General features: G+C 26.0%; 1 protein-coding gene across 3 annotated transcripts; it reads right to left on the bottom strand.

Annotated features, from left to right (window-relative positions):
• Window positions 1-10,602: 10,602 nt before the first annotated feature.
• Window positions 10,603-23,028, bottom strand: LOC145837987 (ankyrin repeat domain-containing protein 16-like). Of its 3 annotated transcripts, none has more exons than XM_082945496.1 (6): window positions 22,874-23,028; window positions 20,574-20,763; window positions 15,619-15,737; window positions 14,448-14,632; window positions 13,958-14,174; window positions 10,603-10,880 (listed from the first exon to the last, which is right to left on the bottom strand). In XM_082945496.1, exons 1-6 carry the CDS (start codon window positions 23,024-23,026, stop codon window positions 10,707-10,709), a joined length of 1,038 nt encoding a protein of 345 aa, XP_082801622.1. In that variant the 5' UTR covers window positions 23,027-23,028; the 3' UTR covers window positions 10,603-10,706. The 3 variants fall into 3 exon arrangements, with proteins under 3 accessions (XP_082801622.1, XP_082801623.1, XP_082801624.1); XM_082945497.1 differs by lacking the exon at window positions 22,874-23,028 and adding an exon at window positions 18,503-18,709 and having other exon boundaries at window positions 15,619-15,846; window positions 20,574-20,721; XM_082945498.1 differs by having other exon boundaries at window positions 10,743-10,880; window positions 14,017-14,174.
• Window positions 23,029-23,992: the final 964 nt, after the last annotated feature.

Here is a 23,992-nt window from a genome sequence, read left to right as displayed (position 1 = left end):
AGTATAGATAAATATTAAGATAAAGTTTTAAGATAAGCTATTAATATGGATAAGTTTTCAGGAGCTGTCATTTTTACGAGGTTAATTTTTATTTTACGTATGACCTTCTGGGCAATTCATTTTCATATTCAACTACATGGTAGAAATTTTTGAAAATAGTCGCCCTCTTTTTAGATAATTTTCCTTTACTAATTTTATTTTTTTTCGTTTCATTACCTAGTCATCGCCCCCTGATAGCTGAAATCGTTCCCACGGGGACGATATAACTCAATTTGTCAAACATTGTTCTAGAGCAGAGGTCGGCAGCCCTGTAACTCGCGGGCCAATTTTCCTGAAAAAAAAATTGCTTGCTGGCCCACTATTTAGAAAAAAACCTTCGAGGGCCGCATTAATTTAAAACAAGTTCTAGTAACTAGTATAAAAATATTATTCAAAATCAAATATATGATAAATTGAGCAATATTAGAGCACTTATAAGGAGTATGTATTAAATTAAGAGCCTAACTGTAAGTTTTTATTACAAAACTTTAATTTTTTATTGTTTTAAAAAATATATTTCTGACTGAAAAGCTCGCGGGCTGCAGGTTTTGACTTTGAGGGCCGCATTTTGCCGACCCCTGTTCTAGAGCTAAATTTTTAAAAAGGGGTAAAACATATAAAAAAGGTTAAGAACAGCTGGTCCAGACTTTTATGTTTACATTAAAGTTTTTATTGTTTAGTTTAGGAAGTTGACATTGAAAACTTGACGCTATAGTGCTATAACTCTGTTTGTTTTATCTAAATATAAACCTTTTGTTGTTAATTATAATGCATTTTTACCCTTAGGTGCTAAACGTTTAAGTCATTAAACTTGTTTCTTGTTGTCTATAATTAATACTTAATTCATTTCTAGTTCTTAACACAGAAGAAATTGAACTTTAAAACTTGACCTATTAAAACGATCTGCATAAAATTATTGTTTGTTAATATTCTAAAATTGTCCTATTTTGGGTTGTTATCTTTCTCTTAAAATTAGTATTCTCAGGAACTTAAACTATGAGTAAGCTGATTAAACTAAACATTGTTTCATTTAACATTTATATATTATTAAGCATACCATTACAAAATGTATAAATATGATCATTTTGTGTTTACTGAAAAAGTTTATTTAAAAAATACCTAAGTTTTGGTATTTAGTGCAATAACAGTTAGTGATCTACCGGATTCACTAATTAGAATCCTAATTATTTTAAGCTTTATGTAATATTAGTAGAGAACAAAATAGTTATTACTATACAACTAGTTTAGTAAAGAATGTTTAATAAGGCATTTTGTTAAACACGAAACACAATGTTTTTTTTTGAACAGTAGAAATAAAGAATTAAACGTCTAACATACAAAACAAAAAAATGTATATATACCAAACCTCAGTTTAGATTTAATATATGATTTAGAGCTATTTATACGGTTGAACTTTGTACGATGTAAAAGAAATTAAATGTTACAATGCTTAAAAATAAACGGGCTTTAATTATTTTTTGTTATAAGCTTAAATTAAACTTTCATATGCTTTTTTAATGTTCTGGACAAGATATTAAAAAGTATCCATGGTGTACGACTCTATAACCGAAAGGTTCTACGTGCTAGGACGTGCTAGGATATTTTGATTGTATTATTTGTCGTTCAAAATGTTTATATATACAAAAGTTAAAAGAAAAGTATAAAAATTAACTTTACTAACTATATAAAAATAAGTGATTTAGTAAATAACATTTACTCATATCCACGCTATTAAGCTAAAAAGAAATCTGTTCTAGCTTTTTAAAGATGTGATGAAAAAATTAAAGTTTTTAGCCGGTCTTTAAAATCAATCGGTTTTGCTTGTACAAGGCCTCAAGAAATAGTTATTCAGAATATGGATATACCGAAATATACCTCTTAACAAACCTGGCGAGATGCGGGTATATTTTCGACTTCCACCAAGAAAAGATTTCACCTTCTTATATTAATAAAAGTAAATTCTTCAGCCAAAAAAAATCTTAATTTCTGTCTCAATCTCTTGATCAACTGAATCTGGTTGCTCGCTTTCGTGAGTTGCTGTACTTGTTTATGTTTCAAACGTGGAGTAAAACAAAAAATTGGGAACATCGTTTATAGATAGTTCAGTTATAGGATTATTAGGCGGTACTAGAAGGAAAGTGTTTACTTTGATTTGTCTCAAGACACAATGCTATTTTACTTCTAATTTCAACAGCCTTTCAACCTCCTCTTTGAAATTTGGAGGGAAAAAGTGAAGTTAGTACAGTGGATAAACAGCTGTTATCATGAAAATTTAAGTGTGATATGTTATTTGTCGTACACAACATTTTTTCGGAAGCATCTTCTGTACTTTTTGCTAAGGTTGCTAAAGTTATAAACCACTTTGACCTGGTATCCTTTAAAATTAAAAAATCAGTAATCCTGCATGCCTATATACTCTTAACAGCAATGCGTTGTTTCTACCACACTGCTGCTTTTAAAAAGTTCAAGCTATATGAAAAAAAATGGTTTAAGCAGGTCAATAATGTAACTAACAAGTTTACATTCTTCAGCTGTAACAATATAATTAAAATCTAATTTATTTTATTTCACGTAGTATTGGAATTCTTTTTTTAGTATTTTCAAAGTCAAAATTTCAGCTAAAACTAAGTTTTAAAATTATGAACTTGATTTTAATTTTTATACTTTTACAAAACTTCACTGTTCTTAATTTTGATAATATTTATAATACTATACGTTCTTTTTTTATTTACACAAATATTTGAAACTTCATTTCATATACGCATTCTTCTCCAAAATAAATGCTTATAAATAAATTGCACTTATACTGTTGAAAACAACAATCTTAATCTATTTGTTAGAAATTTAAAAGGCAGTAAATATTTCTATAAAAAAAAATTTAAGCAAAAAAACATTAATTTAAGTATAAAACGGAAAGAGCCTAATCGCGGAAAGCTAAGTCTTTCTAATAAACTGGATCCAGCCAAATCTCAGCAAAGATCCTAATCTTTTTATAAATTTACGATAAAGACCTTTTTTTTTTAATTAGCATCCAGAATCAAGCAAAAAAACAGACACAACCGGATCTTGGATTCTGTAGACTACTAATAATAATTTCATTTTTTTTATTAGAGAACTCTCTCAAAAAGTCGTAACTGGTAAACAAAATAAACTTCTTTCTAATTTTCTGTAGTTTTAAAAACAAATTTAATTTTTGTATAAGGTAACATTATAAAAATCAATTTTTGTTTGAACAATCTTTTATCATAGAATTCACCTTTAAGTCATGGTTAGTTATAAAGAAATTGTATAAGCTTAAGTTTTTTATGAGATCTTTTTTATTTAATGTAACAAAACAGTAATACACTCAATTTAAAATACTTTCAAATTATTTTTTACTATAAACTTTACTAAACATAATTTTTTTTATAAGAATTATATACATTTTCATACTTGAACAGTATTCATCAGGTAAGACGTATAAGAAATATTGGATCGGTTAAAGTCTATTCGATTTTTTTATTGATTCACGATAATTAATATTATTTTTCAGTAATAGAGACTAGAATGGCATGCTGTATTCAAATTGAGGGCAAATATGAATCATCTATGATTTTATAAGAGTGGTTATATATCTATTTTGATTTCTGGTTCAATATAAACCTTCAGCAATGAAAAATAAAAAAAAAAATAATGTTTTTAGTTGAGGTCAAATATGATATTTATTAATATTAAGAGCATGAAATTTACTACATTTGAGACTGAATTTTCTATTTTAAAGCGAATGGTAAACCTTATCTATAGAAATTTGAAAATGTTTGTTAGGTTGGTTAAATTTTTTGTATCGCCTGAGAAAAGTCAGGGAAATTCAGATCAAGGTAAGCTAATACTAAGTTAATTAGTTATTACATCCAACTTCAAACACACGACTGAAATGCGAGAAGCAGGTAGGTCGGATATTACCCTACCCATGAGTAGTAACCAAACCCATTTAATAAATAACAATAGTACTGTAGCCGTTAATTAGGGTTTGAACACAAAATTTTCCATTTAAAAGTGACATTCACAATTTAGACTGACATTTTTCTTAACATTTGTGTGTGTGCACCCAGTTGAGCTTAAAACCTGATGAAATGATATAATCTATAAGACTACTTATAAATCTTAGCTTTACCAACAAAACTTTTATTTGAAAATATTTGAATAGATACGGCTTTTAAAAACTATCATAAAAACTTAGCTTTTAAGATTTTTTTTTTAAACTGCTACAAACATGTCTATTATTTCATTTTTAGATTGCTAGCTCACCTGTTCTTATTTTAAAAATATCTTCAATAACAGCAACACTGATAAAATTGCTTTATGATACTCCCCTTTCACTGATAAATATACAAACTCCTCTGCAAAAAATGTATTTTTTTAAGTACAAAAATTAAAAGCTTTTAATTGAAAAATACTGACAACTGCTTACAAAAACCTTATGTTAATTCATAAAAAAAATTAATAACCTAATAAAAAACAAAACGGTTTACTACCATTTTTAACTCGCTATAATTTTTAACCCGATCATTTCAAACCCAATCACTTCTAACCCGATCATTTCTGATCCGATCATTTCTGACCCGATCATTTCTGACCCAATTACTTCTAACCGATAACTTCTAACCCGATCATTTCTAACCCGATCATTTCTGACCCGATCACTTCTAACTCGACCACTTCTAACCCGATCACTTCTAATTCGATTACTTCTAGCCCGACCACTTCAAACCTGATCATTTCAGACAAGATCATTTCTAACCTAACTTAACCCTATTATTTCTAACCCGATCATATCTAACCCGACAATTATTTCTAATCCGATCGTTTCTAACCCGATCTAACCCGACAGTTATTAACCCGATCTGTATTAGTATGTTTATTTATTATTGTTTCAAAATAAGAATTTGTTTTAAAAACAAACTAATCGCAACAAAAATGTTTTTTAATGAAATTTACTTTATTTTGGTGAAAAAAACTTAATGTTCAGATAGTTTTTGTTAAAGTTTATTTTTTGATATTTATTGCTTTTGGAAAATTGTTATCATACGCTAGACCCAGGCATCAAAGTCTGGCCACTTAATTACTCATAACAAAGAGACGAAAATTTATATACCTTAAAATCAAAAACTACAGTTTTATCAATTTTTTATAGAATTTCACCAAAAGAAAACAGCACTTTAGTATAATACAACTTAACTCATTTATGATTTGAAGGAGAAGGTTTTTAACAACTTGATTTTAACTTAATAAGCAATTTTAACATAAACTTTTCACCGATCAGTGAGTTCCAATAAAACCAAACATAGCTGAACAATCTTTTATTTTAGAATTAACTTCTAGTTTATTTTCAACAAAAAAATCTTCTCTGCAAAGTTCAGCAACACATATTGAAACAATTTGGTAAATTATTTCAATTATTTTAGTGCAGCAATCAGCAAAATAGTCTGAATCACGCACTTTTGCATTAAAATAAGGTTAAGGGTTACTTTTAAAAAGTTCATTTAGAACATACTAGAATGTCAGAATTGAAGCAAACTACAAAAACTCATGAATAAACTTTCTTCTTGTTCAAAAATCAACCAGATAAACACAACCTGACTTTTGAGTTAGGTTCTGTACATGTGTGAACCCGTTTGGTACTTCATTGTTTTTTTTATAAATTATTTTTGTCGCTTTGCCAAAGCATAATCAATACAATTAAAATAAAATTATTGAAGTTGAAATACAGACAATTAAAAAAAATATCTAAAATTTAAGTGCATTGACTAAACACTAAATTTAAAATCTAAAGTCCAAAGCACATTAAGAATACATGTCAAATAAATATCTATCAAAAATATAAAAAAATGATTTATTATTTACAGAGGAAAGGCGCTGCTGATAAAATCAAACTATAAAATGAACAAAATCCTAAATATCAAATCAATGGTTTATAAGTTTAAAACTTGTTAAATTACCGATATGAAGTATCTTAATCAATTAAACTTAAATCAAAGTTGTTCAATTTTTTTGCAAAGATTAGTTTTGTTTGAAAGCTAATTCCACATTTAAACTGAAAGATAATTATGTCTGCATGCATTTTTCGATTTATTTTCGTGGTAAATAGTTATTTTATAAGGTTCAAAAATAAATTAACTGGAGTTAACTAGTTTTAAAAATCATTAGCAAAAGTATAAGTCTTCTGTATTCTAAAGATTAAATATTAAGTTTTGATAGTCGTCAATGTAATAAGTATTGCAGCGGTTAAAGACTATTCTGTAATTTTTCTTTGTAGAGATTATATATGGTTAATATGTATTTTTTAAGTTTAGGGACTAGATTAGCTAGTTGCATTAAAATTTAGGGCGAATTTATAAATAATACAATTTTTTAAGAATATTAATATCAGTATATATGAAACTTAAAAATTAAAGTTAATAAAATTTAGTAATCGTAATTAGTATGGTTTCGTTTAAAAGTATCATCATTAAATTTTAAGTTTTTAAAACAAAAGTGTATACTGTTTAATACAAAGTCAAAAGTAAAGGTAGACGTTTTATTAGTATTTAGAACCTGTCATTAACTAGAACTTTTTTTTAAGCCGATGGTAAATTATTTCTTAGATTAAATAATAAATATTGTATAATAAACTTAACTATAAAAGTTAAGTGTCTAAATCTTATTACTTTGTTTTTTTCTTTTAAAATATGATGCATATAAAGCAAAATAAATTTACATTTTTCTAAAAAATTTAAGTTTTCAAATTTTAAAAACCATTTCTCACAATCAATAGTAGAAGCTTCTTTAATAATTTTGTTGGTATCTTTTAAAAGTTATTGTTTTACAGGTTTCCAAAAACACAAAAACTTTATTTTAGATTATTTACTAAAAGATTATTTAAAGATCATTAAATATAAGTTATTTCATTAATCTATATAACTTAAAAACTTATAATAAAAAAAAGTTTGTATTGTAAAACCTATTATATAGGTTTAAATTTTTAATGATGAAAAAACTTATATATGACATACACAGTAATTTAGCGTTGCAAAAACCACCGATATTAAAGTCAATAGACTACAAGCTTGCGTTACTGTAATGAATAAAAAGTAAATATGTTGCGTGTAATAATCGTCTGGAAAAGTAGTTGATTAAAAGAAACAAAGAGCTCGAAGTTATACTTAATTTAACTGTAACTAATTTATTATTATATTTCATTTTTTTTTACTACTTATTTCGTTTTTACAATGTCAACTTTAGGTAAAGGTTTTAAAAAAGATTACCAAGCGAGATTTAGTTACCCTTGGACGTGTTATACAAATAAACATATCTGCTTAGTTATTAGTAGTGATGTACCGGACCCGGACTTTTTTTTCAAATTAGAATCCGGCCGGACCCGGACTTTTTTTTTCAAAATAGAATCCGGCCGGAACCGGACTTTTTTTTAAATTAGAGTCCGGCCGGATCCGGATATCAGACAAAAATTGCAATATCCGGCCGGACCCGGATAGTGAGTCCGGTACATCACTAGTATAAATTAGCCTGAGTCAGAATGAGGTTTTTAAAAACTAAAAAAAAGAACTTTAATCTAATAATAAGCAGAACAGCTAGCCACAAGGTTTACAAATTTAGGTGTTATTTACAATTAAAAATCTGAAATCAAATTCTTGAACAAAATACACTAGAAAATTACAAAATATTGAAAACTGGATCAGCTCAAACTCATTCAAAATCTAAAAGAAAACTAGCCTGAGTTTTTATTAAAAACTAAACTAGCCTGAGGCAGTCGAAGATTTTCTAAAATTCCCAAAAATTTCCAAACTAGCAAGGTTGACACTGTTTAAGTCAATAAAACTAGCTAGAGTGAGTATAAACAAGCCTGAGTCAGAATGAGGTTTTTAAAAACTGAAAAAACTACTTTAATCTAATAATCAGTAGAACAGCTAGTAAAGGTTGACAATTTGGTAGTAAAGTTGTGGACTGATTGTGGTACACTTAACTCATTAGTACTACCCATCATAATTAAATCCTACCTTATTTAATTAATATCTAACAAATACTAAATTTTAACTGAGACTACTTTCTATAATCAGACACGACAGTTTTGAGTGATGAATCTTTTATATAAAACACAACAAGAAATACTATCATATACAAAATTATTAATTACTTTGGTAACACTTTAAAAACTGGAAGCTATTTAAATCTATATCAAAAGACTTAAAACAATAAACTAAAAATTAAATAAAAGTTTTAGTAAACATGAAACTTTAAAATTTCTAACAAACTATTAAACTATAAACCTGGCTTAAATATTTAAACAATTAAACACCAGTTGAAATATTCACTTTTAAAACAAAACACTACTTACAATAAGCATTCACAAAAAAGTTCAAGATATTTTGTTGCTTCAAGCTGCACACCAAACTAACTAACTGCTTACATATAAACTGCCCGTCATGTTCTGATGTTTTGTTGCATCAGTATTTAGTTTGAAACATTTCGTCATTTGATTCTCATTGGCTCGTACATTCAACCGTATTAACTCTAAATATTCTCTGAGCTCAACTTTAAACAATAAATAATGCAAGTAGTCATTCCAAAGTTTTCAATTTTACAACATATGTAAAGAGTTGCATTTCTGAAATGTTTATTTCATAGTTTAAATTTAAACAAATGTAAACTAGTCACGTGTACAAAATGAGCCAATCACGGTAGGTGTTAAATTTTAACTGACGAAAACTACTCTTATTAATTTACACAGGGTTTGTTTTTGAAAAATACTTTTCAGTATGTTCTTTTTTACTAACTAGATCCGGCCGGATCTCTGTTAGGATCCGGCCGGACCCGGACTTTTTTTTCAAATTAGAATCCGGCCTGAACCGGACTTTTTTTTTCAAATCAGAATCCGGCCGGAACCGGACTTTTTTTCAAATTAGAATCCGGATATCAGACAAAAATGGCAATATCCGGCCGGACTCGGATAGTGAGTCCGGTACATCACTAGTTATTATAGACTTTTTTTGTTCTAGGACTAAGTAGGAATTTATAAATGATGTAAATTCGAGATGGTCAATCGACGTAACAAACTTTTGCGGTTTGTTGTATGACAAAACTGTTTAAATAGCTAGGTTTTATCTTAAAACCATGCTTTTCCACTTAATATAACAAAAGTATTTAATTTCTCCTAATGTTTGTTTGAATTCCATTATCTTAATAGGCCTATACAAGTTGTAGAACATTATGTATAACAGGGTTGCCACTCGTTTTTTAAAAAAATTTTCCAGGTTTTCCAAATTTCTGCCAGGTTATTAAAAGTACACATTTTTGGGTCTATTTTTAGTTTTAAGTAAATTTCTATATTAGAAATAGTGTTAAACAGTATAAAAACATGGAAAAGATACTGTAAAGTTACTTTAAATGTATTTTTGAATAAAATTTTTTTTGATGACAAAAAAATCTTATTCATATGATAGATTTTTTGTGTCAAATCGAAATGTTACTACTGCAAATGTTAAAATTATTAAAAATTCCAGGTTTTTTGATCAATATTACAGGTTTTTTTCAAGTTAAAACTAACCTACTATAAAATGTTTATACATTAGTCAGCAATAATACAACATTTACGCCAGACTTACAATGTAGTTTTTAGACCGTAAATAGAGGTTTTTGTTTATGAATATTACAATTGTAAAGGTATACTTTTTAAAATTTGCTTATGTTAAATTTATTATAGTCACGTGAATTACAATAAGAATACTTAAATATAGTTATAACTGCTTACTTTAAAATCCTACAAAGAAAAGTTCAAAATATTGTAAAGTAATCGATTTATAGAATTGTATATGATTAACGAAAAATGTCCGTTTAAGTAGATTGAAAAAACAAAAAATATTAAATACTTAAAACCAAATTATGTGTAGGATGAAAAATAAGGTAACAAAAATAAATTAGAATTATGTTAGGTTAATAATAAAATAAAAATTTATACTAAAAATATTTTTTACGTGACACATTAAAATCATTATGTTTTTAAGTAACAAAAATTTATTATTATTATTATTATATTATTAAATTATAACTTAATTAAGACTAGTTTGTTTATGAAATCGAGATTGAAAACTAAAAAACAAGTAAAATGGGTTAGAAACGATCAGGCTAGAAGTGATCGGGTTAGAAATCATCGGCTCCCAAAAAAAACATACTTTTAAATTTGTAATAAGAAGTTTTCAAGTATTTGAAATGACATAAACTGACGTTTTGCTAATATTGCCTAAATTTTACTAAAATTAGGACTACAATTTTCCCCACACCAGACTAGGACTACATGTAATATTCGTATTGTTATACATTAACAAGCCAAAAATATTGTGTTTAAACTTTAAATTTCTATTTTGACTGGTACTACTTAAGTACGCAGTTCCTCTATTGTTCGTACCTTTTGTCTGTGTTCAAAGTGCTTATTCAAGAGGAAGATTACTGTAATAAAAAAAATTTCTTTAAATTTACATTTTACAATATAAATTCAAAATAGAAGTTTAAAAGACAAATCTGACACGCAACTGATTTTTTTGTTATTTTTTTTAAATTGATATAAAAACAAACAAGAGTTGTAAAAGACACGGAGTTAATCACTTAAAATATTAATACTTAAGACATTATAAATTTTAAGGTAAAAATCTTCGTTTAGGCATTAGTTCATTGGCCAATCGTCCGTTACAATCAGTTATATCTGATAGAGCTCCTAACTGAAGCAACGTTTCAACACATTTGAGTTGACCGTTCATATAAGCTACATGTAAAGCTGTTTGTTGGTAGAATAAAGACCTAACTTCTTCAACCTAAAAATAAAAAGCAATTTGCAATTGTTTTGATACATACTTTACACTAAAACACCAAACTTTTTTGATTAATTTAATTATGACAACTACACTTGATACACTAAAAACTTTTAAAGATAATTTCCAGTTATAACTTTTTTTTTACTTTAAAAAACATTTAATAAATCAATGTTAATCAAAAAATAAATTAATTAATATATCAAGTAAGACGTAACCGGGGTCAGAACAAAAGCTAATTTACTACTATTTCGGACAGTTGTACAGTTTTGAATATCAAATAAAAGGCTATAATATATATCATTAATAACCGTCGAGTGAAATATAAACAAAACTATCTTTTACAAAGCTTTCATCAATTTATTTGACATTTTCAATGCAATAGCGGCTTTACAATATTCACGCGAATTAAGTTATAATTGATCATACAGGACTATTTGTTTGTAATTTTTTACTATGTTATGTTTAGTCTTAATTTTCATTGAATGTAATTTGTTTGTTCATGGTTACCATTGATTAAGCTGAGAAAAAATTCCTGACTTTTTACCAAAAATTTCCTGAATTTTCCAAATCAGTTTTACTTATATAAATTGTTCACTTAGTTTAATAAAATACTACCCAAACTATTTAATATAAAATCCTTAAATTAAAAATCAATTAAAAAAGAATATACTTGAGTAACTGTAAAAAAAAACATAAAAAAGTAAACTATATATCTGTTGTATAAAATATTTCCTCTTATCATTTAGTATAAAATTTGTACCAAATAAATATACTCTTATTTACTTTAAAAACTTAAGTTACTCTACAAAAAATACAAACAATAAGTAAACTTAATCTTGGCATATACCTCTCTTATAACTTAATTTACAAATTTAAACAACTTTGAAAAAATTATAAAGAGGTAAAGTATACACATTAACTTGTTACATAAAATACTAAACTAACTGCTTAGTTATAAAGAACTCAGTTGTTTAAACAAAAAACACTTTGATTCTAAAATTATGCTAGATAAACTTTTGTGTATATATCACAGTTTCACTATGGAAGTGTCCTTGCTACAGATCATCAATACTAAAAAGCTTACAAAATCTGCTTGTTCAAATAGGGTACTTGTTTAATATGTTAATAGAAAATTTTTGCAGTTTTATAAAGTATATTTTACTAATTTATACCAGGTGAAGGCATTGGAAATAAAATTAAATATTTTTGTAAATTTCTAGGAAAATTTTGGATTTTTTTTCTGACTTTAAAGGACTTTAAATTAATTTTTAATATTTGAAGGCTTTGGAAAACAAGGAATTTTGTAAATCTAAACTGACAAAATCTGACTTTTTTTTAAATTCTATCAAATTTCCTGACTTTTTTTCTAAACCCTCCATTTTTTCCTGACTTTTCCTGACTTTTGTCAATTTTTTTAAATTTTTCATGACTTTTCCTGACCGAGTGGCAACCCTGTTTGTTTCTTTTTTCGTGTGTATTGTTTAAGCGGCTCAGGTTTTAATGCCCGAGTCCATCTTCGCACAATAAACTCCAATAATAATGGTAATAATATTGTAAAGCTGTTATTGCATTGAAAATGTCAAATAAATTGATGAAAGCTTTGTAAAAGATAGTTTGGTTAATATTTCACTCGACAGTTATTTATGAGCTATATTTTAACCGTTCTGATTCAAAAATAAATAAACTATTAAATTAGAGTTATCTACAAGTAAAAAATGAACAATCTTTAGTAATTCTTCCAAAAATTCAAAATAAATTTTATAATATCAATCGTTTTTATTTTAAATAAAACAAAATCTTTATGATCAGAATTAACAACTTCGCATTAATTTTCTAAAAAAACTTTGAAATGTTTTTGTAAAAGTTATCTAAAATACACCTTTTACTATTGTAACTAACAAGAAAATATAAAATAAAGTAAGTTAAAAAGTTATCTTTGTGTTTTCATCAAAAACTTGCTCAATTCTATCTGTCCGTTCTGTTGTTTTATTATCATTCTAAGGATCTACAACGATTATAAAATATGTGTTTCTTGACATATTTTGATTAATAAAAAAAACAAACATTAAAAAAATTATTCAATTAATTTATTAAAACTTTAATTTCATGTATAATCCAGCGTGAGCAACAGAAAATTTTATATCTTTAAAGTAAAGAATTTAGTGTGTGCAACGCTAATTAGCTAATTATAAGTATACCCTCTATCTATCTAATGCTACATAGATCCTACTAACTTCAATTGGTTGCTATTTCTCCCAGTGATTTTGAATTACTATAAAACATTTACATACTAAATATTTTACGACTAATTGTTAAGCTGCCTTTGTATAGACACACGAATTGATTCTTATTATGTGTTAAAAAAAGCTTTTGTATGCTTTCAATAAAAAGCAAAACAATCAAGCTTTTAAAGTTAAGATTTCACTAAGTTTTTATCAGTTTTTTACTGTTAATGTTTAAGTAACCTACCTATTAAGTTAAGTTCGTAAGTTTGAATTAAAACTTAATATCTTCATTTATGTTTATTTTAATTAAAGATATGTTAAGAATGTAGATTTTGCTATAGCGCAAGCATTTTTATATTATCATTTTTTTTAATTAAATAAGTATTAAACAAAGCTTCAGTAAAAAAATTAGAAGAAACAACAAATATGTCTAAAAATCTACCACAGGGGTTGGTCCACATTCAAAACTTAATTTCAATTCATATATTCCAAATTTTCTTTGAAATGTGTATTTACAATACATATTTTTTAAGCAATTTCAGATTGATAATTCTAATGATCGCCGACCTTTTATTTACAATGTTATGAATAAGAGGACATGAAACCAATGGCTGTTGTTAACACAAGTGTGAAAACAGCCGTTTTAAATAGCTTATACTCTCGTGGTTTGTTAAGAGAAGAGAGAAGTAGAGACCGAAATAATTCATTATTTTGCTACACTACTAACTGTTTACTTAAATAAATTAAAAACAATTAGTCGAAAAACATTGTTCAAAAATAAATTAAGTATATAAGTTATTACTAAAGATAAATACTAGTTTAAAATATAAATTTTTAAACCACAGAACTGACTTTTCTATTGACATCAAAATTTAGACTTTCAATCAAAAAACTAATAGAATCTGGCTGACCCGCCTCTGCAGCAGCGTGCAAGCAATTGAATCCTCTTTTATCAACAGCACTTTCAGAAAAACTCGAGTTTAAAAGACATGCTTGGATAGTTTGTGGGTCACCAGATCGACAGGCATCTATAAGTGGGCAACTTCCACAGCTATCACTAATCGTTAAGCTGAAAAATTAATTAAGTAGAATAATAATTAAAGTGAGAAATAATTTAAAATAAATTTACTCTTAGTTTAAAATTAAATATATTTTAAACATTATTGACAAAATTGATATTTTCTGCAAGATGTTATTAGGGTAAACACATACTTTTAACGGACAAAAGAACTAGAAATAAAATCAAAGTTTCAAAATATTTAGTTTAAGCTTTATTTTTATTTTGAATATCCTTTAAAATTTTTTGAAAACTTCAAGACCGTGTAAAACAAATAAAACTCACGGAATTTTACAAACATCCACCAGAAATTGTACAACACTCGTTTTTCCGTGAAGAGCTGCAGTGTGTAAAGGTGACCTACCATTGTTGCTGGCTACCTTGACACTTGAGCAATTAATGTTGTACAAATACTTTACTGTTTCAAGATCACCCGACCTACAAGCTAAATGGAGCGCGTTCCAACCATCCTGATTATTTTTGATTTTTAACAGTTACAAAATTAAATTAATTAAAACTGAGAAAAAATTCATTAATAACTTATTTAACCTTTTTATACTACTTTACATGCTATGTAATCAAAGTTTAAAATAAAATGCGAAAAAAAAACAAAGATAAACAAAAAAATTTTTTTTTAATTAACCTAAAATATTTACATACTAAATTTTGAAAATGTAAACAAAGATGTTAAACATGCTAAAATATGATTACATACTAACTCTAAATAATGCATGGAAATATGGTATCATAGTTTAATTTTTTTCTATGTGAGGTACTTTTAAAATAGAGGTCATAATAAAGTATTTAAAGTAAAAGTATCAAAACTAGATTTTTTTTTTAATTTTCAAGCTTTAATATCATTATCAACTACTTTTGCAGTCTTTTAATAATAAAAAAACTTGATATTAGCAAAAAATATAAACCAATTTTTTTAACATAATAATTACAAAAACTTAGAACACTCTTAGCTGGTTACATGAAAATTCAAATTCAGACAACTCAAAATCCGACAATTCAAATTCTTCAAAAAATATTTAAAAGACTATATCTCAATAAGTAATATTAATTTGAAAAAAATTAAAAATATGTATGGTATTAATAATATCTACAAGCCACTTTTTTTTTCAAAATCTAAAATACTTTTTAAGATATTTTAAAATTACTAAAAATAACTATGTTTTTTGTTTTATTCAAGCAATATCTCAAAAAATATAATTAATTTTTTTGCAAAAAGAAAAAAACGACTTGTAGATATTAGTATGACCTACATATATATTTTTTGTACTTGACAAATATACATTATTTGTTTATTTGTGGCTATTTCAATTTTTTTTTAAGAATTTGAATTGTCCATTTTGAATAGTCGTGCACCCTCTTAGCATGAGATTTTGAGAAATTTCTACCATAAGAACATTTAATAATTAAATAAATTATCTTAAATGATCTACAAACAAACCTTATTACATAAATCAGTTGAAGCTTTTTGTTCAACCAGCATTTTTACAATAGAAAAATTTTCTGTTTTAGTACAAGCCATCATCAATGGAGTCCATCCAGCAATTTTAAGAGGATCCACTTTAATAAAATTTTGTTTCAGTAAAAACATTACAACATCATTAGACTTAGAGGCTGCAGCTTCATGCAGCGGTTGCTTGTATGCTAAGTTGCATATATTAAGTGGAATCTGTTACATACATAATTTGATGAATTGATGTTTATGATTGTTAAACTAGTTTTATTTGTTGATTTTTAATTTTTTTCAATCATTTGTATACAAAATTTTTACTAAACTGACTTTAACTCAAAAAAAAAATGTTTAATTAAAGTGTTGTATAGTAAATTATTTAAGCTTTCAAACTTTTTAACTACATTTTACTTCCCCCTATGGACATAATTACCAATTTATTTGTTAAGTATCCTAAACCTTTTTAACAAAAACATCGGTGAAAGTCTGCAGAGTTTAAAATTTTTTAAGGAATTCTAAGCTTAGAAAAATAAAACAATTAATAAAACATCATTTCTTTAGGTTTTCTTAAGGCAAAGGTTGACAAGCTGTGGCCTCAGACATGCCTTTTAGCTAGAAAACAATAAATGCAATATAAGTAATTTAAATCTTTTAATTATAAAAGTTTACATATATATGCTATTTTTGCTTGTGAGTAAACTGCTCCAATTCTATTATATATTTCCTTATATATAATTTGTGTAAGAGTAAAATTGTTTTCTTTTGTGGCTTGCCATTAACTTTTTCATTTTATAACTTAGTTTAGACAATATTTTTTCATGGCAACAAACTAGGAGTTATTTAAATACTTTGTATACTCAACTGTTTTATTAAATTAACTTTCAAATAAAAGTTTTACTACAAATTCATTTCAAACTTAACTGATTTTATTTAACATATACTTTAAAAAAACACTTTTTTATCAAAATAAAAACTCATGCCAAAAAAATTACAATTAAGTTATCAGAAAAAAAAAAATCTGAGAAAAAGTCTGGTCACTTTTGTAAAAAGGTTTCAATACACACATTTAGACCATAATCTTTTTATTTTCAATGTTATAAGAAACTTAAACATTAACTATCACTCTATCTTTTTTTTTTTTTTTTTTTTCAGCTAGAGGTCTTAAATCTTAGGAAAAATTCCTTAGATAGTTTAGTAGACAAGACAAGATGAAACTTTCAAATTATTCAAAATAGAAATTGTTCAAAAAAAAATTTTTTCAAAACAACTTTTTTTTTGAAAATTAAACAATTAATTTTAGATAAATCAATTAAATACTAGAAACTGACCATTCTCAAAATTTTTAGAACATTAGCAGGGTTGCCACAGATCAAGCTGAGAAAAATTTCCAGACTTTTTACCAAAATTTTCCTGACTTTTCTAAATCAAATTCTTAATTTAAACTTATTATAAAATACATAATCTAATTTTTAAAACTACATAAAGCTTTCAATCTAATTTTAATACAGATTAAAACAACAGTTTTTTTTGCTAAACCTAATCATCTAACTTCCATTACATCACTTAAACCATCTGTGTATGATTGACGATTTTGCAATAAACAGCTTGACGATTTTGCAATAAACAGCTTGACCAGCAAAATACTTGTATTATTACCTTAAAAGATTGTCTGAAAAAAGACACACTTTTTTAGCATTTCATAACATAAATGTATCTAAATAAACAAAACGATATATAAGGAACTTTAACAATTTAAACCTTAAATTAATAACAACCTTTCACAGCTAAAACCTTAAAACAATCACAAACTTTTACTATTAAATACCTGAAAGAATGAAGAACTTCAGACACTGTTTATTTTTATTAATGTAGTAAAATTTATTTTTTCCTTTTCTTTCTTAGCACTTCAACCTCTTCATCTAATGAAGATATTGTTTCCTTCATCTGGTCGGCTTCCCGCTTTATTTTCTTGGCGATTAAAACCATGTGCCTCATTTTATTTAAATTGTTCTCATCTGCTGCCCCTACACTTGTTGAAGAGAATCTTTTCCATAATCTAGCCACAATTTGTGGGCTACATTTCTTTTCTTTTTGCACTCATTTATTTTTACCTCCAATTTTGCTGCCTCAATTTTTTACTTTAACAAAAAACACTCTGTTTCTAAAATTATGCCAGTTAAACTTTTGTATATATGTTACAGTAAGAGTTTCACTATGGAAATGTCCTTGCTACAGATCATTAATACTAAAATGCTTATAAAAACTGCTTGTTCAAGCAGGGTTCAATATGTTAACAGAAAAATTTTGCAGTTTTATAAAGGATATTGTATTAATTATACCAAATGAAAGCATTGGAAAATCAGGTGATTTTGGAAATTTCTAGGAAAATTTTGCAATTTTAATCTGACTTTAAAGGATTTTAAATTAATTTTTACCATTTGAAGGCTTTGGAGAACAAGGAATTATGTAAATTTAAAATGACAAAAACTGACCTTTTTTTTTTATTTTGTCAAATTTCCAGACCTTTCCTTACTTTTGTCATTTTTTTTTTCCTGACTTTTCCTGACCATGTGTCAACCCTGCATTAGTTAAAAAATGAAGGAGAAGACAAACATTCTGTGAAAGATTTTTTTGCCTTCAATATAAAAAACATTGAAAGTCACCAACTTTCATCACTTGCATTTGATAAAATTTTATAGCAAAGATAAAACTCTGCAAAATAGTATTAAATTGTAAAGTATAAGATTGACTGGATGCTACATATGCCCCTGTTCAAACATATATACTTTGATTTAAGACTGATGATAAAAAATAATCATTAGCAGAATCATACATAGGGTAAAAATCAAAAATGCAATCTACTGATAATACTAACCTTAAATTCATTGTATAAACTATGCAGAGTTTTTATTTTATTGAGACGTGAAAGCAAGTGACTGATTGTGTCTCCTGAAGCTTTGTGAACAGAAAACAAAATTTGTTCAAAACACTCATCTCCTATTTCTTCACGAAAACATTGAATTTTTAAAAACTCATTGTTTGATTGAGAAATTTTCCATAATCTTTTTTGAAATTTTTGGTTCTAAATTCAAATATTTTTTTTTTTTGCTGTAAACAACACTTTCTTAAAAATAAGAGAAAAACTGTTTGAAAGTTTTATTATTGTTTTAACTCAAACAGAAAACTTAAAGTAAGTTAGAGCTACAACTATTCAAGTTTAATCTGGTTTTACCTTTATGTTACACGATTAACATAATAATTAATTAATAAAGCTTAAATTTGAGTTTATAAAAAACTGAAATATATCTAACGATAACAGATTATTTCAGGGTTGCCACTCTTTGAGCCAAAAAATCTTCCCTGAGTGACCAAAAATTTCCCTGAGTAACCTTAAATTTCCCTGAGTTTCCCTGAGTATTTTTCAAATCTTAAAAAAAAAATTTCTCTTCTAACACAAATTATTAATACCTCATTCTCATTTATCTTCTTTAATAATAATAGGAAGGTTGTATGTGTATCCTTCTGCATTAAATTTATGAAAAAAACTGTTTTCAAAAACTCAATCTTAAAAGGTTTAAACCAATTAAAAATTAAAAACTAAATTTTTGCACAACTTTGTGTAAACTTGTTAGTTAACTTTCTACATAAAAGAATAAAGTTTAATTTGTTTGAAATTTTAATTGACAAAATTTAATTATACTATAATAATAATTTTACATGAAGAACTCACTTAAATGCATACATAATAACTTCATTATGACTTGTATGTCTTTCCTAGCAACTGTTCTGAATGCAGTAAATAAAACTTAAAAGCTTAACATTATTGTCAAAAAACCTGCAAAAAGAAAGTTTAAAGAAATAGCTAAGGAAATATCTCATATCAAAGTACAACTTAATACCTAACAACTGATACAAAATAATCTAAAATTACATTTTTTTTATGTCATTTAGATGTTCATACACAATCTATTTTAAATAACTGAAAACATAATTTTTATTTTAAAACAATCTCACATTACCTAATAAAAAAATCTTAATACTGTTTTTAAAAGTATGCAATTTCTAAATCAATAGTTTTAATTTTATTTTCAAGTTTATTTGCGTTGTCCTTAGCAGCTATTCCTCTTGCTAATAATTCTTTCATTGATTCTAAATCAGACTGTTTGTTTGCATCTGCAGTATATTTGTCATAGTCTTCATTCAAACATTTGAGTTGCTTTGTAAGTTTACTTTTTTGTTCTCCTAACTTGCTCAAAGCATCACCTTTATTTGGAACATTTTTAGCAAAGCGCTGCTGCTCAAGATATGCCAAATATTGGGCCCTGGAAGATTTTACAAATTTTAACAATTCAGAACTTAGTTCAACTGTGCTTGGTTCTAGACTGTTTGCATATAGATGATCTTAAAAATACAAATTTAAAACTTAAAAAAACTACAATGTTAATACTAAGAATATTGAAGAACTAGCCGCAAGGCTAAAAAAATTCTAAATAACCACTTAAATAAAAAAAATTACTACTTTTGAACAAAATATTGAAACTGGATTAACTAAACCTCATTCTAGATCTAGAAAAAAATTTCCCTGAGATTTTCAAAAACTTCCCTGAAATTTAGAGAAAAAATCAAAACTTCCCTGAGTTTCCCTGAGTTAAAAGAAAAATGCCAAAATTCCCTGAGTTTCCCTGAGATTTTTTACAGTTTGAAAATTCCCTGAGATTCCCTGAGTTCCCTGAGTGTGTAGCAACCCTGTTATTTAGAAGGGATTAAAAAAGTTTAATCTCATAAAATTTTAGAATTATTCTTATAAACAGCCTGCTTGCACCATAATATGCTATATTATTGCTTTTGTGTGTAATTTTAAATTATAAAATATTGTTCAAAACCAATATTATAGCATATATTTTACTGAACTAAGTAAGAAAGCAATTATTACAAATAATACTAACAGTGTTCGACATTACAACTTTTATTAAAGGAGTTGTTGAATTCTTCTATTTTTCTTTCTAACAATATGACGTCAGCTTTATGTTTCATAAGAAATTTACCTTCAAAGTAGAAAACAGGTATTTCAAACTTGAATTTTTTCCAATAGTGTCTATTAGTTGGGCAAGTTATATCAACTTTATTGAATTCGAACTGATAAAAAAAATATTATTTAAATTAGAAGTTCAAAAAAAAAATCATTGTTTACAAATTTATAATTTGGACTAATTGAAATTAAATTGAGATAATTTATTTTAGAGTAAAAAAAAACCAAAAAAATATTTTGTTAACTTTCTAAAATTAAAAGAAGAAGAAAGTTTTAACTGTAATTTAGATACAGTAAGGATAGAAAAATGACTTAATACTAACTTAAACCTCTTCACATACTTTAAGATTTGACTACTTATGATGCAACTATTTATAGCTAGATATTTAAAAATCCTTATACTAAACTAAAATGTATACTATACTTTTGTCAGGTTTTAGCAATATAAAATTGTATACTTAGTATTAGATATCTAGGTTGTGATTAAATTTAGATGAGCATCAATATCAAATGAAAATGTAATACATTTGATGTCCAATTTAACCATAATTTTAGGCTAAAAGTCTATACTTTGTTTTAAACAAGCTATATAAATAAATAGAAAGAACTAAGTTAATACATTGTAAAATAAAATATTTAATCAGCTTTATTTCACAATATCATAATCAATATAAATTATTGTATTGCTATAATCACTTTATATTGTAAAACAAAAGCAATTAAATATTTAAGTTTGTTAGTTTATGATATATAAGTTATATTTTATTGATGTATTTGTAAAAGAAAATTTTTTAGCTTAAACTTGTGATTAAATAAGACATCTAATGTATTATAATTTCAGCTTGATATTGGTGCTCACTTAAAGTTAACCATAACCAATATCTATACAAATTCACTTCTTGAATTTAAGTCATTCCATCAAAAAATTATGATGTTACAATAAAAAAAACATAGATCCAAATGACAACAGATAAAACAAAAAAAAATCATTGATCAAATTAAACTTACAAGGTAATTTGAAAAACCTCTTTAGGTAATTTCCGAGGATGATTTCGCACCAATATCAAAGCAAAAATATTTTACACTTTCTAATAAAACATTCTGATAAGATAAGTATAGAGTTGAAAAGCTCTAAATCTAAACTATACCTTAATCATTGATACCTCAAGGTAAATAAAATGAATTTTTGATTAAAAAAAGCTACCAATCGAGGGTAAGGGTTAGGGGTAACAGTGATAGTAAAGATAAAAATAACTAATAAAATTATTTTATAAAATAAAACTGAAAGGTAAATTAATTAACAATTAAAAAAAAAACTACCGATTGAGAATAAGGGTTAAGGGTAGCAGTGATAGTAAAGTAATAAACTAATAAAAAGTATTATATAAAAGAAAATTAAAAAATTAACTTAAAAAAAAAATAACTGATAAAAACTATTAAAAAATGTTAATTGTCCAATTTTGAGTAATCTTGTTCCCTTTATTTCACTTTTATACTTGTCTTATCAAAATGTAAAATTAGAAAGTGTAAAATATTTTTGCTTTGATACTGGTGCGAAATCATCCTAGGAAATTACCCCTCTTTAATATCACATATATAATTGACTTGTAGTTTGTTGCAATTAAAGGTTTTTATATAAAAGTGTTAAATTTTTTAATGTAGTAACCAACTATGGACTTTATAAATATAAAAGTGTGATTGTAAAATTAAATAAAACAATTGGAATATAATTTTAGGTGCTACTTTATTTTAATAATTTAAGTGCTAGGTCATTAAACAAGTACATCACACTGGTGGCAGTGATCACATGATTGGATTGTTAGTGTGTTTTTTGTTGTATTGTTGGCAAATACTTACTTGGGGATTTGAGCTTCATGATTTTCCCACACTTTGTGGTTTTTAGTGTTGAGATTTTAACCTTGTGAGTGTTTGCCAAATGACATGTCACCAGAGGTTTTTTCAATAAAGGGTTAGGATTAGATTTTATTTCAGTTAGCTAAATTTTTTTTTTATTACATAGACATTTTTAGTTTTGTTTTTAGTTAAAAGGTAATTTCTTTTCTTAGTAAATTTAAAGATAGGGCAGGTGGAATAACATGTGATGAGCTCAAACTCACTTGCTTGACCTTCAGAAAACGTTTATTGTTGCAGAGGGGAGAGTGAGTATTTTCTAATGTTTTTCTACCTTAAATTAAAAAAAACATTAACAGCACTTACTTTGTCTGCTAAATGTAATATTTTTTCAACAGCAATGTCACATAGGGGACAAGGGTCTTTAGTGTACAAAGTAAGTACAGGTAAGCGACTACTTGTTGAATTTTCTCTTGTTAATGTTTTAATAAAATGAATAAGTTTTGAACTTCTTAACATTTTTTGGCATGTAAATAAGGGTTATACTTAACTTTAGGTAAGCATGCTTTGGTATTGGTTCGATATACAGGAATTTTTTAGATTTATTTTCAATGATTTTCAATTCTATTTTGAAAATAAGTACATAAGCAGGGCTTAGCTTACCTCGCCCTGCTTACGTACTTATAATATTACTGAATGTAATTTTAGCTGGCACCTTAGGTGACTCTTCAACTGTATATAACAGTGTCATTTCGACAATGCAATTTTCCAACTTATTGTATTCATTTAGTATTATAGTTTATGTATGTTACATATCGCGTGATCTTAGTAAAAAAAATAACTGGTTTTGGTTTGGCTTTATTTAACTCCAACGATAGTATCATTTCAACTTAATGTCATTTCAAATTATATTTTTCAGTGTGTATTAGATAAATTAATTTTTTTCTGTTTTTTCAATAATATTAACATCGGAAAACTAAAGAAAATACTTATGAAGGACAGTGTCGTTTCAACAATGAAACAAAATGCAATTTGGTGTCATTAAATTTTATCTGAGAACTTTTTTTTGTTCGTAATATTTTATGAATAAACAATAAAAATATATTTATTTAATATATCTAATAAATATTTTATTGCTTTTTTTTTCTAATTGTAAATTATTTCAAGTATAACCTTAAACAGTATTATAGTATATTTGAGTTGTAGTAAAAAAAGGTTTTATATAGAATAATGTAAATACTTTAAAAAATTTTTTGCTCTATTTTTATTTGATATATTTAACTTGTTGCACAAAAAGTACTTGAAAATAAACAACGTTAGAACCAAAACTATAAATGTTTGTGGATTTTTAAAACAAATAATTTTTATTTAAAAATATTATAGACAAGGATAGGTTTTTAAGATATTTAAAAATCGGTATTATTAACAATATTAAATTAAAAAGGCGTAAGTAGTTTTGTTCTTATTTTATAATTTTTACAAGTT

The sequence above is a fragment of the Thalia democratica genome, chromosome 6, assembly GCF_965202585.1.
Source record: "Thalia democratica chromosome 6, ktThaDemo2.hap1.1, whole genome shotgun sequence".
Classification (NCBI taxonomy): domain Eukaryota; kingdom Metazoa; phylum Chordata; class Thaliacea; order Salpida; family Salpidae; genus Thalia; species Thalia democratica.
This window is presented reverse-complemented; position numbering and strand designations above follow the sequence as displayed.